The 14,830-nt window shown below is 36.9% G+C and overlaps 2 protein-coding genes across 4 annotated transcripts in view; both read right to left on the reverse strand.

The window, feature by feature from the left end:
* The window catches only part of BMP6 (bone morphogenetic protein 6), an 81,220-nt gene extending 80,122 nt beyond the window's left edge, over positions 1–1,098 (reverse strand). The window contains exon 1 of the mRNA XM_072411732.1: positions 212–1,098. Coding sequence (XP_072267833.1) covers positions 212–656 — 445 coding nt within the window. The 5' untranslated portion in view covers positions 657–1,098. The remainder of the gene's footprint in view (positions 1–211) is intronic.
* Positions 1,099–7,017: 5,919 nt separating this feature from the next.
* Positions 7,018–14,830, reverse strand: part of LOC140331039 (enoyl-CoA hydratase EchA19-like) — a 34,129-nt gene continuing 26,316 nt past the window's right edge. For all 3 annotated transcript variants that reach the window (XM_072411733.1, XM_072411734.1, XM_072411735.1), the window contains 2 exons: positions 14,161–14,310; positions 7,018–7,477 (listed from right to left, as the gene is read on the reverse strand). In XM_072411733.1, the coding sequence (XP_072267834.1) occupies positions 7,257–7,477; positions 14,161–14,310 (371 nt within the window). In that variant the 3' untranslated portion in view covers positions 7,018–7,256. The remainder of the gene's footprint in view (positions 7,478–14,160; positions 14,311–14,830) is intronic.

The raw sequence follows: 14,830 nt of genomic DNA on the forward strand, positions 1-14,830 counted from the left end.
TTGTGTGTTCCCCATATGTTCCTCAATCAGCTTCACATGTTTCTACAGAAAAAGTATCTTTGCAGTGCAATAAATGTCTACCATATGCATCTTTTCTATGTATATCTGAGCACAGAGCTCCAGCAGATTGCAACATTTGAAAACAAGATTTTTGTGTGTGATAATAAACAAAGTGCCCCATTACTGAAGAATGGGGGCCATGAGGACTCACCCAGGTTGACAAAGCTCATGACCATGTCAGCATCATTGAGGAAGGCGCTGTCCTGGGCACTGGTCAGGGGGCTGCTCAGGAGGCTCTTGGCCTGATGGCTGTGAGGAGTTGTCCTGTGTGACCAGTCTGTGATGTCCATCCCTTGTTCCTGACCAGACATGGCATTGTACAGGTCCAGCATGAAGAGGGGAGCAGAGTTCAGCCTCCCAGGCTGCTGAGCTGGGCTAAGTCCATGCACTGGTCTTGGTCTATGAGGGAGTCCAAGGATGGAGAGGATCTCCTTCTGCATCTCTCTCTTTTCATGGCTCTTCAGGCGCCTGTATAGGAAGCCATTGTCCATGTTGGCCCTTCTGCTGCTTTCAACCAGTGTCCCCTGTGCCAGGGACAGCAGCAGGGAGCAGGAGACCCAGAGTGACCAAGAAAAGGGTAATGCTGACCTCTCCATGCTCCCTGCTAGGTAAGAAGGGCATGCAGGGTCCAAATACTCCACCTTTGCCAGCTATTACTGATGCCCTGAGGACAACTTCGGGGTTATCATCTCAAAGTGGAGGCTGCTGATGGTCCCCACCATGCACAGCACACAGATGTGAAGCACCTGCCTGGTACCACACCTGCCAGCTGGATCACTGCTGCCTGCTCTGCTTGTCTCTCTCCACTTCAGCAATGCTAGGTATGGACCTTGGTCAGAACATTCATCATCTCACATCCCATGTGTCAGAACCAGCAGAACACCAGCTGATTATTGGCAAGAAAAAATGGAGTGCAATGCAGAAAGGAGCCGTTCTCATCACACGTGCTGTCCTCTTTTTTTTGCTCATACAGCCTGTGCAGTGGGGAGAGAAAACTTCTTGCAGGTTTCTGAGACTTGCTCTTCTTCCATCGCATGGACTGACTCACTTCTTCTGCACAGGGATTTAAGTGCTGGGAACGGTGTGCCCACGGGAGACATCTAGTGGCCGTTCTGTATAATGACCCGAGTTCCAGTCAGCCTGACAGGGCGGCAAAATACCTCACACGGGCTTCTGACTGAAGCCACCATTCATTTACACACTGCTTACAGTGACTTTCCTCACATAGAGGATGAAAAAGTTAAATTTTTAATTTAAACCTGTAATAAAATGCAAACATTGTTTAAAAATTAAGCATAATGCAGTAAATAAGTTTCACTAAATGCAGATAAATACCTGAAAATGGTGACTTTTCCAGCAGAATCGCCCCCCGTAGTTAGCAGTTTTCAAAATATTTTTAGGTTATGGTGTGGTTATCACTTGCCCATGCCCCTGAACCACTTCTACAGGTGAGAGGTTACATGTAGCATTTCACCTATGGCAGCCTATTGAGAATGAATGGGGTGGCATTGAGCAGGTCAATATGGCCCATGAGGTGCCAGCTGCCGGGAGCTGCACACAACTTCCTGGTAAATAAACATATTTGTAATGGCCAAACTCAAAAAAGTTCAGGTCACCAGTGAGTTTGCCAATTCAAAAACTCTAATAATGTCAATGGGAAGTGAACTTTACCAATTTTTTTTTCTATTTAAGTTAGCAAAATGTAGGTCTCTTAGATTACCACGACAGGGAAATGTCTGCTTTCATAATGTATGTGGTAACAAGTTACAATACCACTCAGCCTGCACATGTGTCCATTTCACATGTATATGTAAAAATATAATAATTAATATAATATATAATAATAAATGAAAAAAATTCCAACGTCCACCAAAACATTTCCTCTAAAATCCTAATTATTATATTCAAATATACATTATGTGAACTTACAGTATCCCCCTAAAGTAATATGTAATGAAAGGTAAGCCCTGGGCTGGATTCCAGAAATGTATACATAGTCTAAAACCAACTTGTAACAGTCACACAAAGGAATAAAAAGCTGTTACAAATAAAAGTAATACAGTGAGTCTGATTTATTAAAGCTCTCCATGGCTGGAGAGAACACACTTTCATGGTGAAGCTGGGTGATCTAGCAAACCTGGAATTGATCAGGTCCAGGATTCGAAACATTTGCTAGCAATTAGCAAATTACTTTTAAGAAATCCATTCCAGGTTTGCGGAATCACCCAGGTTTACTAATGAAAGTGTATCCTCTCCAGCCTTGGTGAGCTTTTTTTAAATCAGGTCCAATATATCAAAAATTGCATTCCCTAGAGGAAAGAATAATTCCAACCTTAGTTCATTTCGACATTCAGATACATAAATATATATCCCAGCAAGGAATTAAAACGCTCTCTGCCCTGTGGAAGGAAAAGCCCGTCATATCTCACCGTATACGTACATCCTAACTCTCAGAGGTCGAGTGGTATATCTGACATACTGCACGGAACACTTTGTACAGGAAATAACATACATAAGTAGGGAGGACTGGGGCATACACTTTTCTATTGCTACTTTCTCATAATAATGTTTTTTAAATGTATGTTGTTTTGAAGACATGCTTTATCTTTATTTATAGTTCAGAGATCATTTTTGGAAATTGTACTAAAACCAGCCAATACTCTAAACATACATTGAAATATACATAAGAAGCAAAGAACACATCAAACTCATCAGGGAACCAAGGTTTTATGTCACTCTTGATTTTCCTGTAAAAGTTATACTTGGTGCAGTGAAGACTGCTCATCACACCAAACCAACAGGAAGGCTTGGGAGAAATCAGAACTTTGGGATTTAAATGTAGCCTCAGACACATTTGCTGATCTATATTTATACTGCAACAATGAGCAGGTCGAATAACTCATTGTTGCAGGCTTTCATTCAAATCATTTCATTCACATCTTACTTACATGTCAGTTCTCTTCAATACCAAGATGATATGTAGATGTAAAAAAGTATGGGTGTTTATATTGTTCAACCTTGAATCAGAGGAGGGCTGGTAAAGCAGCAATTACCTCCTTGGCCAATGAGGCTTCCATGACTGAAGGCCAACAAAACAGAAGGATTACTGTGCTTTAGTACTCATCAGAACCGAGGTGCAAGATGTTATAAAAAGCACAAATATGGGAATTTTAGTGATATGACTAGTACACATAAATGGGCTTGTGATAGATATATTCAGACTTTTTATCAGTAATATTTGTACATCTCATTTCCTGGATAAAGGTGATATAATATATAATATATTGCTTTAACCTTCAGTCTTATAAAATGTTGCAGAGTCTAGTCCTCGAGTACACAATCCACAATGATCAGAAAAGTTTGGTTTGGCATACTTATAAAGCAGTAAATATGACTTTCATCAAACATTCATTGCAAGTGATTTAAGCACCGTAATTTAAAACACATCAATATAAAGAGTATTTATTCAACCTCCTTAAAATAGAAATGCAACTCTACAGCTGTGTGAGCATCAAACTATATTAAAGTGGCCCTCAGGGATTTGTAACGATGACTGGATAGCGTGTTGATCTGGATTACTCCTGTGCTGCATGTTACAGCTGTATGGACCACATAGGCACTCAAACAGACTGACAATCATTAGGTTGGGACAATATACTTGAGACTGAACATCCAGCTATATAACGCTTCACCTAATCATCACTTCAAATCTCTAAGGGCTACCATTTCCATTCCATTCTGTGGTCCGATCTCACCTGGTCCTAATAGTTTTTAGTATTTTAATAGATAAAAATAGTGAAAAATATGTAAACATTAACTGAAGAGACCTAATGTTTTTGTGATTGCTATCCATGCCTTGTAAGTCCTATTGGCTTGGCCTGTCCTGTGTTCTACTAAACTTAAAGATTTAAAACTTAAATGACAAATTGTGTTAAGCACATTGTCATTAATATTTGCATAATTTATTATATACCTTGCAACCCAAACTGGAGAACTTTATGATTCTTATTCATTATACATGTTGCAGTTTGTAAGAACATTGTAATCCTAATTTTAAAGGAAAGCCTAACAACTAAACTTTAACATAATACTAAGGGCTCTATTTATAAATCTGACATTTTCTCAAACATTCCGTTGGGAATCAAATACTGCCATTGAAACACATGGGCATGAAAGATACATACGAAGGAATGTATGAGGGAATGGCTGATTCTCTGTTTTATAAATAGAGCCCTAAGTGTCAATGTAAATGAGCTGCTCACATAACCTCACTGCAAACAACACTATTAAATTCAATAAATGTTATAGGTGTTCATAGTATATACCGTATGAATGCTGCACACAAGGTCAAAAAGTCTAAACAAGGAGAGACATCTTGTGGTGAAATGTAGGTCATAGCTAAAAATATATATTTTAAAAAGAGAATAAGATGGTAAACTTAGATGGTATGAACTCTGTATAGCAATGTAGAAGATGTAGGCACTGCATGAATACTTGAACTTCTGAAAGCATCAATATATGGGTAGCAGGATATCATTGTGCACGTTCAGAAATCTTAAACATTTTCTTGGTGTATATTTTTCATGACCTGTTCTTGTAATTTTGGAAATCAGATCATCAAGTGATAAGAAACTCAATCCTGCTTCTTCATTTGCTTCATTATTCAGAGTTATGCATGTAATGAACATTATCATAGCTTGTGCTACACAAAGCTGTACCATGCAGCTATATTTTAAAGATTCATTGGGTTTTGTTTTAAAACACATTAGGGTCTGATGTTAAGTTATGCAAAATGCAGCTTACAGATCCATGGATGCACTTTTTTTCACAATGCATCATTACATGTTTAATAGGTCTATGTTACTTGTGCTTTTTTAAAGGATTTTACCTTTACCTGTAGGCACTGTGATTGACGTTATAATATTGTATATGTTAAAAAAAAATGTGACACTTTCCTTGTTGGGTATCCACTTTTTCGCATTATTTTAATCATGAAGTCAAATGGATGTCTATAGATTGTTGAGTGACAGATGAACGAACCACACCGCACCATCCTGCTGTGTCACACTGATGAGACAGATTTGGGAGACTGCCGTACACATTATGATGAGGATGAAAATGATCACCCGTTGGGCAAGAATAATATGACATGTGTACGTAGCATCAGCAAAAGATTTTTTTCATCAAATGATTATTTGTAAAAATACCTATTTTCTTATAAACCATTACTTTATTTCCACCACCCTGAAACTAATGTCGCTTAAAGGGCCCATATCCTGTAATATTCTTTATGATTTCTATCTTACAATGATGTTTTTTTTTTTTAAGTGACAAATCAAGGCAACGTAATACTAGCACTACTGATGTAAAGAAAAAAAAAAAAAAAACATATACAGAGCAGGCTTAATAAAGTATAATGTATTCTTGTAAACTGAGATTTATTAGATGTGAGATAGATAATATAGTGTGTTATCAGAAAAATAACATCCAATAAAAAGAAAAACAGCTTTGTATACTGGGCCAGCTGAATTATGATTTACCTAAACATGGAAAATACTGTTCTCCAGATCATTTATTAGGCACCACACCCACAATACCTCAAATACAACATATACAGTTAAACAAGTATATCTATACCACATATTGAATTCATTACATCTCAATTAGATAATAGTTCCCCAAAGAACAGTTTTCGGTTTAGCACCTGGCAAAAACACAATTACCTAACTTGATATACAACTTTAAAGTCACTGTTATTGCCAGATTTTTGATGTACTGGAAAGCTGCAAAACACATTTGTATAATAGGGGATAACTAGGGATATAAGGCCAATCAGCACAATCTTGGCCTATCCTTCAGCGGCTTATTTAATAACAGTGCAAACAGCAATAATTGTGTAGTAATCCAAAACAGACCAATCACAAATCATGAGTAGGTCCACTCTAAGCTGCCATGGATTACTGTACATCACTGTGCTTTGCACTCTGTCATTATCAATTCCAGTCAAGAAATGAAACTAATCATTGAGCTACCAATGCTATCCAATAAACTTTGCAACTGTGCCAAAATCAAATGTTCACTCAGTTTACCTTAATCTGAGTTCTCTGTAATCCACTGCAGAACAGATCCAAGGAGTACCTCGTGGGGTTCCAGGGAGTGTACTTCCTAAAGTCTGTGCTGTGTAACTTTATATCTGCTAGCTTTCTGTGTCAGTGTTCATGTTCAAACAAACAGGCAAGTATGAATCTGATTGGTGGGTGTACAAATCTTAAAAATATGTTTTTTGACTGCAGTATACCTGGGTACATACGGTAGCAACCTGATGAACTGAGCGAGTTGTGCAATCAATAGATGTTCTGATATGTTTACTTCATCTTGAAAAGTCCAGAACATTTTTGGATTGAGCCGGGTCAAAGTGGTATATAAGCCCCACTTTTAGGAATCTTTTTTTGGGGGTGGTTACAGCAAAGTTGGGTCACAATTGTGGTTGTCACTCACCTACAACTTCTTCCCACTATGCTTCTGGGGAGAATATTGTATTTGTATTTCCTCCTATTGTGTGCTAATTCCCTAACCTCTTAGATTGTAAGCTCTTTTGGGCAGGGTTCTCTCCTCCTGTGTCACTGTCTGTATCTGTCTGTCATTTGCAACCCCTATTTAATGCTGCAAAATATGTTGGCGCTACAAACTGTTTATAATTATTATTATTAATATAAATAAAAATAATAATAATAATATTATGAGACCAAAATAAAAAACAATACAAGAAATTATTGCAATAAAGAAAATTTATAAAAATTTAGAGAAAAGAAAACTGCACACCTGCCATACACATTGACATGAGTTTCCAGCTGTAGTGTATTAGAAAGGTGCACTTGGGATACTATTACAATAAATAGCAACCCAGTACACCAATACATGTGAAGTGCAAGTGTCCAAGCAAGGAGACAAATGAAAAAAGTGGAAAACTCTTTTAATATTAGTCAAATGTTACAAAAGGCAAACCTGGATGAATACATTCATTTTAAAACAATGAAGGTCAGAAAATCACATTTGATATTATTTAAATTAAAATTATACAAATGTTTCCATTTGTAAAATCTTTATACAGAAGAGTACATAGTTGTTCTATTATCTGAACAAATTAGGAATCAACACAGTTATAGCATTAGAAGTACACACACAAATTTTTTTATCTACAACTTCCCTTTCCTTCCTTCTCCCGCGCTGAACCTGCTGGCTCCAGCAACAGATTCTTCAGTAAGAACTTTTGCTCCATTATCAAATTCGTATTGCATGGCATCTGTGAAGTTGGCAGCATCAAAGGTACTATAGTAAGCAGAGGCCCTGTCAGCTTGCATACATTTCTGAGGAAAGAATGATATCTTTTCTGCTAATTCAATTGCACATTTAAGTCCTAAAAAAAACAAAAAAAAAAACACAAAATATGTCACAGGCTTTTTCTTACAATCTTTGGAATCATAATAAAGATATGAGGGATTTATATGGGGAACCTCAACCTCAAAAGCCTCTGTTCAATTGGAGGCTCTTCAAAGTGTTCCATGATTACCAAGCTACTCTTTTATTACAACTCATAAGCTTGACAACTTGGCACAGTGAACCAATTTAGGATTCCTCAACTGGTGATTTTTGGGTTAAAATCATGAACAGTATATGTCATAGAGAGATAAACATCTAGATTTCTTTCATGGATAGTGGTGCAGAGCTAGGTTTCGTAGTGTGTTAATAGGGTAGGGGGAAGGAGTAGTAAAAAGTTAGGATGGATATAAGTATACAAATCATGATAATTTACAAAATTTAGTATTCCAGTCAAAATTTTAAATAAATTATTACAACAAAAACAATAAATTTCCCTTGTTCACAAATGGCTCCAACCCCAACCAAGTATAAATAGAAAAAATGCAATGTTCAATGTACAATATATATATATATATATATATACACGCTATTTATATAGCCTTTAGCAATATAAAGCAAATTAATTAGGCAACTTTAGTTGCAGGTAATTGGTTTCCCTTTAATACAAATCATGTTTTTTCCTGCTGAAACTTATGTCTCTAGTTTACACTTCATTATGTCCGTCTCCACCCGAACATCCTTTAGTGAGTATGACCTGCCAGGAAAAACATGCCAAATGTCATTCTACTTTGCTTACGGTATATTCAGCAAACGCCACTTGATTTTATTAGCATCAGTTTTAAAGATAGACCATTACCTGCCAACTAAAACAGTCATATTTCAATTTAAATCAGGGCAACAACATGTTCAGGGTGCAAGGCAGCTGTAGTGAGACTAGAGAGACATTAGTCACCTCTTGGATGAAACGATGGTAGTTTCATCAGGAGGTCTGAATAACGTTTTATGTTGTAATATTGTACACTTCATACATGATCACCTCCCTAGGTTCTCCTTGTATACAAACTATGTGCTTGCAAACACCAACAGGCAGAAAATGTCTTGGCACTGAATACTAAAACATTGCTCATTTCAGCTGTGTGGGTATGGTTCAAAGCAAATGAGCTTAGCTGTTATAAATGTCCAACAATGACGCAAATCTGATTTTTTAAGCCTTATAAAAAATGATACATTAGTGTACTGGTCCCCAGTAGTTGGCCAAGCAATAACAAAGAGCTATCATGTCACTTCTTTGTATTTCAGTTATCTGCACCCGCCTTTTAAACTATCTTGGGTTTTAACAGTTGCAAATATATATAGATGTATATATACACTCCACACTCATAAGAAGCTAATCAAAGCTTTTTCAACAAGCTTAATGCTCTTGTTCAAAGCACTGTTATACCTATCTGGAGCACCAAGTGGGCTCGTTTACTTACGGCAGCTGAAATTCTCTCAAAGTGGACCTTATGCTTAAATTAAAAGACCCCTTTTACTGTCCAGGGCCTCTCCCCAAATATTCTACTATTAGTAGGAATAAATAAAACTGAAAAGAAAAATGTTAGATTTACCCTATCCCTGTTTTCCGGATTGATGGGTGTGACAGTTACTGTCCTAAAAAATAATTTTATTAAGGATCTTCGTAGAACACCTAGGCCCTGGGGGTGGAAATCATGGCTAAGGTAAGTATAATTCTTTTAAGTGTATTTTTCTCAATTCAAACTGTAGGTGTAAGAAGGACCTGTAGGGTGGCATAGCATGTGGGCAACATGTACCATGCTCCATAGCTATGGGATACAAGTCTACATGCCTGGCATTGTTCTGGAAGGGAGGGACTTCTGTTTTTATTTAACTAACAGCATAGTCTTGAATCTGTACTAAAAACCAATTCATCACCCTTCATTGCATTTTTAGTAGCACCAGGGATTTTTAGTAAAATAGCTTGAGGAAATGTAATGGTAACATTTAACCAATTTTAGATGGGTGAATATTACAGTAAACACCTTTTTCTATAGAAAAATGGATGTTGTAAACGGGAAAACAGGAAACACCTAACAGCTTTTTTGGTTTAATGTGTAACGCTGAAACCAATACTGTATGTTCTGTTTTTTAATTCTCTTTGTGTTTTCTAGTTGATGTATGGCAATAATAGATGCTGTATTGCTTTAATTTCAGTACATCATCTGTACCCCCCCCCCTCCCCCCCATCAGATTAATAATAAAACTTAAAAATAAAAAAATAAAAAATCAACAAAATAAAGCATTCACTGGGCTGTTTCCTGCTCTATTGGCTTAATACATAGGAGAAATGTTGGACCAATAGGTACATTGAGGTAAAACTGATGTACCTTTAACACATGGTTATTTGATGGATGCGAAGTGACGTGCTTTCATAATAAATGGCTGGGTGTCATATGCACAATAAACTTTGCTATGTGTATTCCATAGTTATGCTATGAAAAGGATTTTTTTTTTTTTATTATTTTCTGAAAGATCCTTTGCACCAGGTTGCTTAGTTTGAACAATTATTTGTTCATTTTTATTATTTTCATTTGTATGGGTAGCTTTTAGAAGTAGAGATGGTTATACCAAAAATCTTTTTAGAATGATAGGTTTTGTTGAATGCCCTTTTACATCCTCCTTGCACTTAATCTGTTCTGAGTAAAGTAAAAGCCCAGCACAGTCTCGTCACTACAGCACAATCCTATTGCTATTTGCATTGCCTTTTTATTGAAAAAACAACAAACTACAGGAACATGTATAAAATAAATTTCTCACTGTGAAGGGGTCTTAAAAATGTATTTAAATGCCTTTGTTTACAGTATGCTACCATGATTTCAATGTGCCCAATTCCTAGACACATGCATTGCCAAGGGAGAAAACATTGAGATCATGAAGGCCGGGGAACGTATCATAATAATCCTCAGTAATAAGGTAATTTTATAGACACTTTTATTGAAACTGGCAAAGTTTAAAAAATGTTTTTGCCTACTTTTTTTTGGGCGCAACATAGTGTACAGGTTGCCTTTACTCCAGTACAGACTTGTATTTTCATATATACACTTAGCTCAATCATGTCATGTCTAGCTCAAGTCAAATATTCCAAGGACTTTTTTTAATAATGAAAAATTATGAATATGTTTTGACAGTGAGTAAATGGTATGATGCATTTTACTAAAATAATTTCTTCCTAGTAGCAGCATCTATGAGTAATGTTCGTCCCCAGGTTCCCGGGCAGACGCAAGTGCCTCTCCTGGCAACATGCCATGGCTAGTGCACACACATCCCATAGTTCACCTTCTGACCACCAATTTATGCTGTTGCTGGTTGGAAAAGTACTTTTCACTAGTAAACATGGCAGGAACTGGAGGTGCAAACTGTCTGGTGAATGAAAGGCTTTTCGCTTAGATTACTACTTTATTAATACTGTTGAAAAAATATGGATTTTCTAGTTTTAAATTGAAAATGTAAAAAACTAATTTGGAAAATATTACAGGAGTTTTTTCTCTGCAAGAGGAAAAAGAAATCCTCTAATATGAGTCCCACAGTCTTTGAATTCTTTTGTGGCGGTGATGAGTCAGAGTATTGACCCAGCTTGGCATTGACAAAATATTAATAGGAGGCTTAGTGTAACCTAGGCCAGCTGTTTACAGAATGGCAGCTTCTCTAGTATGAACTTTTTTAGGAAGAGAACTCCTAAAGAATGCACACATAAGGAAAACAAAATCATGTTTGCATTTTTCTTTTTTAGCATGCTCTGAATGTTCTTTGTGAGCCATCTTGCATTCTCTATTACAATTTCCTGAGTTAGAGCACTCTTGTACAACTGATTAGGCACAGATGAACCTCACAGAGGGCTACATATCAAGGAAAAATGTTTTTGGATATTAGCTAAAATATGGAAAGGCACATTTTACCAGTAATTTAAATGACAGTAATAAGCGAAGTCAGATGTGAAATTTGAGTATTGAGAGGGGAGAGCATAAAACGGTAGGCTGACAGTGCGGCAACTCAACACAAGTTCTCTATAGGGCTTCTGTACATGTTTATTCATCAAAACTGTAACAAAATAAGGATTCTTCCCTCAGAGGGGAAAGTTTCAGCACCATAAATAATCCATAAACAAAATAAACAGCCTCCTGGCTTTCGTAAATCAATGTTTTCTCGATACAGCAACAAACAACCTGACCAACAGCCAGCTTAACCCACAGCTACCTGCTGTTTAGCACAGGGTGGGCTCCTGGACTTTGGGAAGATGTGGGGTCTTGAATTTGGAATCTACCCCACCCTGCTCTTGCAGATTCCCAGTAAAACCAGCCCCAGAACAACAATTCTGAACAAGTAGAGAAACCTACAGGTTCCCTGCAGACACAACATTGCTGGTTTTACTGTATCTGGCTGTCTGTATCCGACATAACGTGGCCCCACATACCTACCATTCAGTGACTATTTTGTCACCATAATACAGTGTCAAACTACTTTTTGATTCCATATTTATTCAATATACAGGTGAATAAATACTTATTCAATATACAGGTATTCCCCAAGTTACATACGCGATAGGGACTGTAGGTTTGTTCTTAAGTTGAATTTGTATGTAAGTCGGAACATGTACATTATTTTATTTAAAGCAATTAGGACAGATATTTATCTCAACATTTTTTTAGGCAGCGTGGTGTCAGTTACTGTATAAAATCCTCGTTGTAAGTTAATCACAAACAAAGGAAAAAAACCGTCCAACATCCAAAAACGTCCGACATCCATTAACTTCTGGATCAAGCTTTGCTTTGATATGCAAAAAGAAACAACTGCAGAGTTTGTCTTGGTCATTAGTTACAAGAGGCTGCATAAAGAGCTCAGCCCCTACCTCAGGTATGTTAACCAAAAAATCCTTCTGCAAGTAATGGAAACTGCCCCTCCCCCCATCCAGCCTCCAGCAGGAAAGCCCCGTTTGTATCTAGGAGGCGTCCGTATGTCGGATGTTCTTAACCCGGGGACTACCTGTAATAATAAAATACTATTTTGCTTGAAATTGCGATATACCTGCATGAACAAAAAATGCTACTCAATAAACAAAATGCCAGAGTCTAAAGGCTTGATTGCCTATTGGCAATTACCAATCTCATTGTTTTTAAATGCATGTGAAGTGTTGGGAATTCGATTTACACAAATTCAGCCACTCGCATGCAATATTTGCTAGTTATAAATGGATGAATGGCTAGTTCTCATTATATATAAAACTTTAGTTTAAAATCACATAGGGACTATATACAAAAATGTTTGGTGGTAACCATCTACAGGCAACCCAATTGCTTGGTAGAGGATGAAATGGTTTGCCAGGGGGAGCAATGCAACACACAGGAAGATGTGCCAACATTTTCAAAGGCATATTTGTACTGCCCCCAAAACATGTGTGAGCTTACCTATAAGGGTTTCTACTCCCATCCTTTAGAAGAAGTTTTGCAAGGGTCAAGACCACTGGTCAAGTACTTCTACCTACTGTTTATGTGTATCTTTTCTTTGGTGTGTTCACACACACCTTTAACTAGGTTTGAGTTTCCATTTTTTTACATTCTAGCAAAAGTAATGTGGAAATAAGGGCCATTTTATTTGTTGTCTTTGACATGCTAATTTTTTTACTACTTCATAGGAGATACCAAAAAGGAAGAGGCCATAGTAAATTGCTAGGTCTTGACCTTTGGTTTTCACCTCACTAGGCCAATATATCAGGTCCACATTCCCTAAATATATATTGACTGATATATTTTTATATATCTATTCTATTCTATATATATTTTATATATATAGTTATGTTATTGGTATTGTACTTACAAACTGCCATTCACAAAACTTGGTTAGTGTGTGCTTAGCCATTCAGAACAGAACTAAATTGTATACCTTGGTTTGACTAAAGACTGGTAAAAGTTTCCTGGAGAAAAATAAGTACCAATTTCTGCTAAGCCAGGGCCACTTTTGCATGTAAAATTTGGATGTAAAAGTAATGCAACCTGTAAAGAACTGGCACAAACAGTTTCTTAATTTCCAACCTGCACATGAAGATTTAGGTTATACTTTGGCTGTTTGGAGGAAAATTCTTCTTCTCCTTTCCATATTTATACATATACTAGCTGATTACCCGGCGTTGCCCAGGTATTTATTTATTGCTATATTTTATAATACAGGAAAAGGAATCAAATAAAGCTATAGTGATTTTTTTGTCTACGGTGCCGTTTCATTTTTATTCGCCTTTGCACTCGCCCATTGCTTTACGTTTTCTTGATGGCAACATTACAGGCCAGAAATTTGTAAGAGTCCAAAAAAAGTATGTAAAAATATAAGCAAAAGGCACACTGTCACTGAGCAATACATACACACATACATGCAAATATACCTCTGACATATAGCACAGCGCTGTACAAAGATCAGCAGTGCACTCACATGAGTCTGAGTCATATGTCTAGCAATTTTGGTTTAAATGTCTCAATGCATTTACGAGTGATGGTGGAACATAGCAAGTTTGGTTGAAATGTCTCCATGCATTTACTAGTGATGACATACACATACATCCAAATATAGCTTTGACATATAGCACAGTGCTGTACAAATACAAAACAAAACATTGCATGTTACCTCCTTGCAGGCAAAACATAGAGAGTTCAAATGTATTCTAATTTCAAGACAAACCTTGTCCATCAGGAACTATGCGATTTGCAAGGCCAAACTCATATGCCTCCTGGGCTTTAACTGGCCGTCCTGTAAGGATCAGATCAAGAGCTCTTGAAAGGCCAATTAACTGTGGCAATCTGACGGTTCCTCCATCAATAAGTGGAACTCCTGAAAGCATAAAGAAAGATGTTTTTTTCATATCAAGGTCACCACAACTAAGGACATAATTCTGGACTGTATAAAACTGACCATGGATGAAATTACCAATCCACATTTTTTTTTCAAATGTGGTAGAAACTTCTGTCCAGCAACTTTATTGGCTAGACTATACAGATTCAATGAAAGTCTTTCCCAATGAAAACCACTGTGCACATAAAGACAACACAAAGGGGCAAAAGATGTAAAGCTGTACTCATACAATGTAGCACTAAACAAGTAAGCATGAATATAGCCCTAACATTAATAGGCTTTATATGGCTCATAGCATATTTTACCTGTCTATAGAAAGATTTTCCTTTTAAACCTTTTAAACATGGGAAACCCCTTGGAATTAGTAAACTGGTCTGAGAGGCACAAACTGTTCATTGCTCAAGGAAATTGCTCTAGCAAATTCTGGAGGGACCCTGGTAAAGAAACACTGTCCCATAACATTGATGAAAATGAGAAAAATGCTTAATCAGCCTAATAG

This window comes from Pyxicephalus adspersus, chromosome 5 (genome assembly GCF_032062135.1).
Source record: "Pyxicephalus adspersus chromosome 5, UCB_Pads_2.0, whole genome shotgun sequence".
NCBI classification, from domain to species: Eukaryota; Metazoa; Chordata; class Amphibia; order Anura; family Pyxicephalidae; genus Pyxicephalus; species Pyxicephalus adspersus.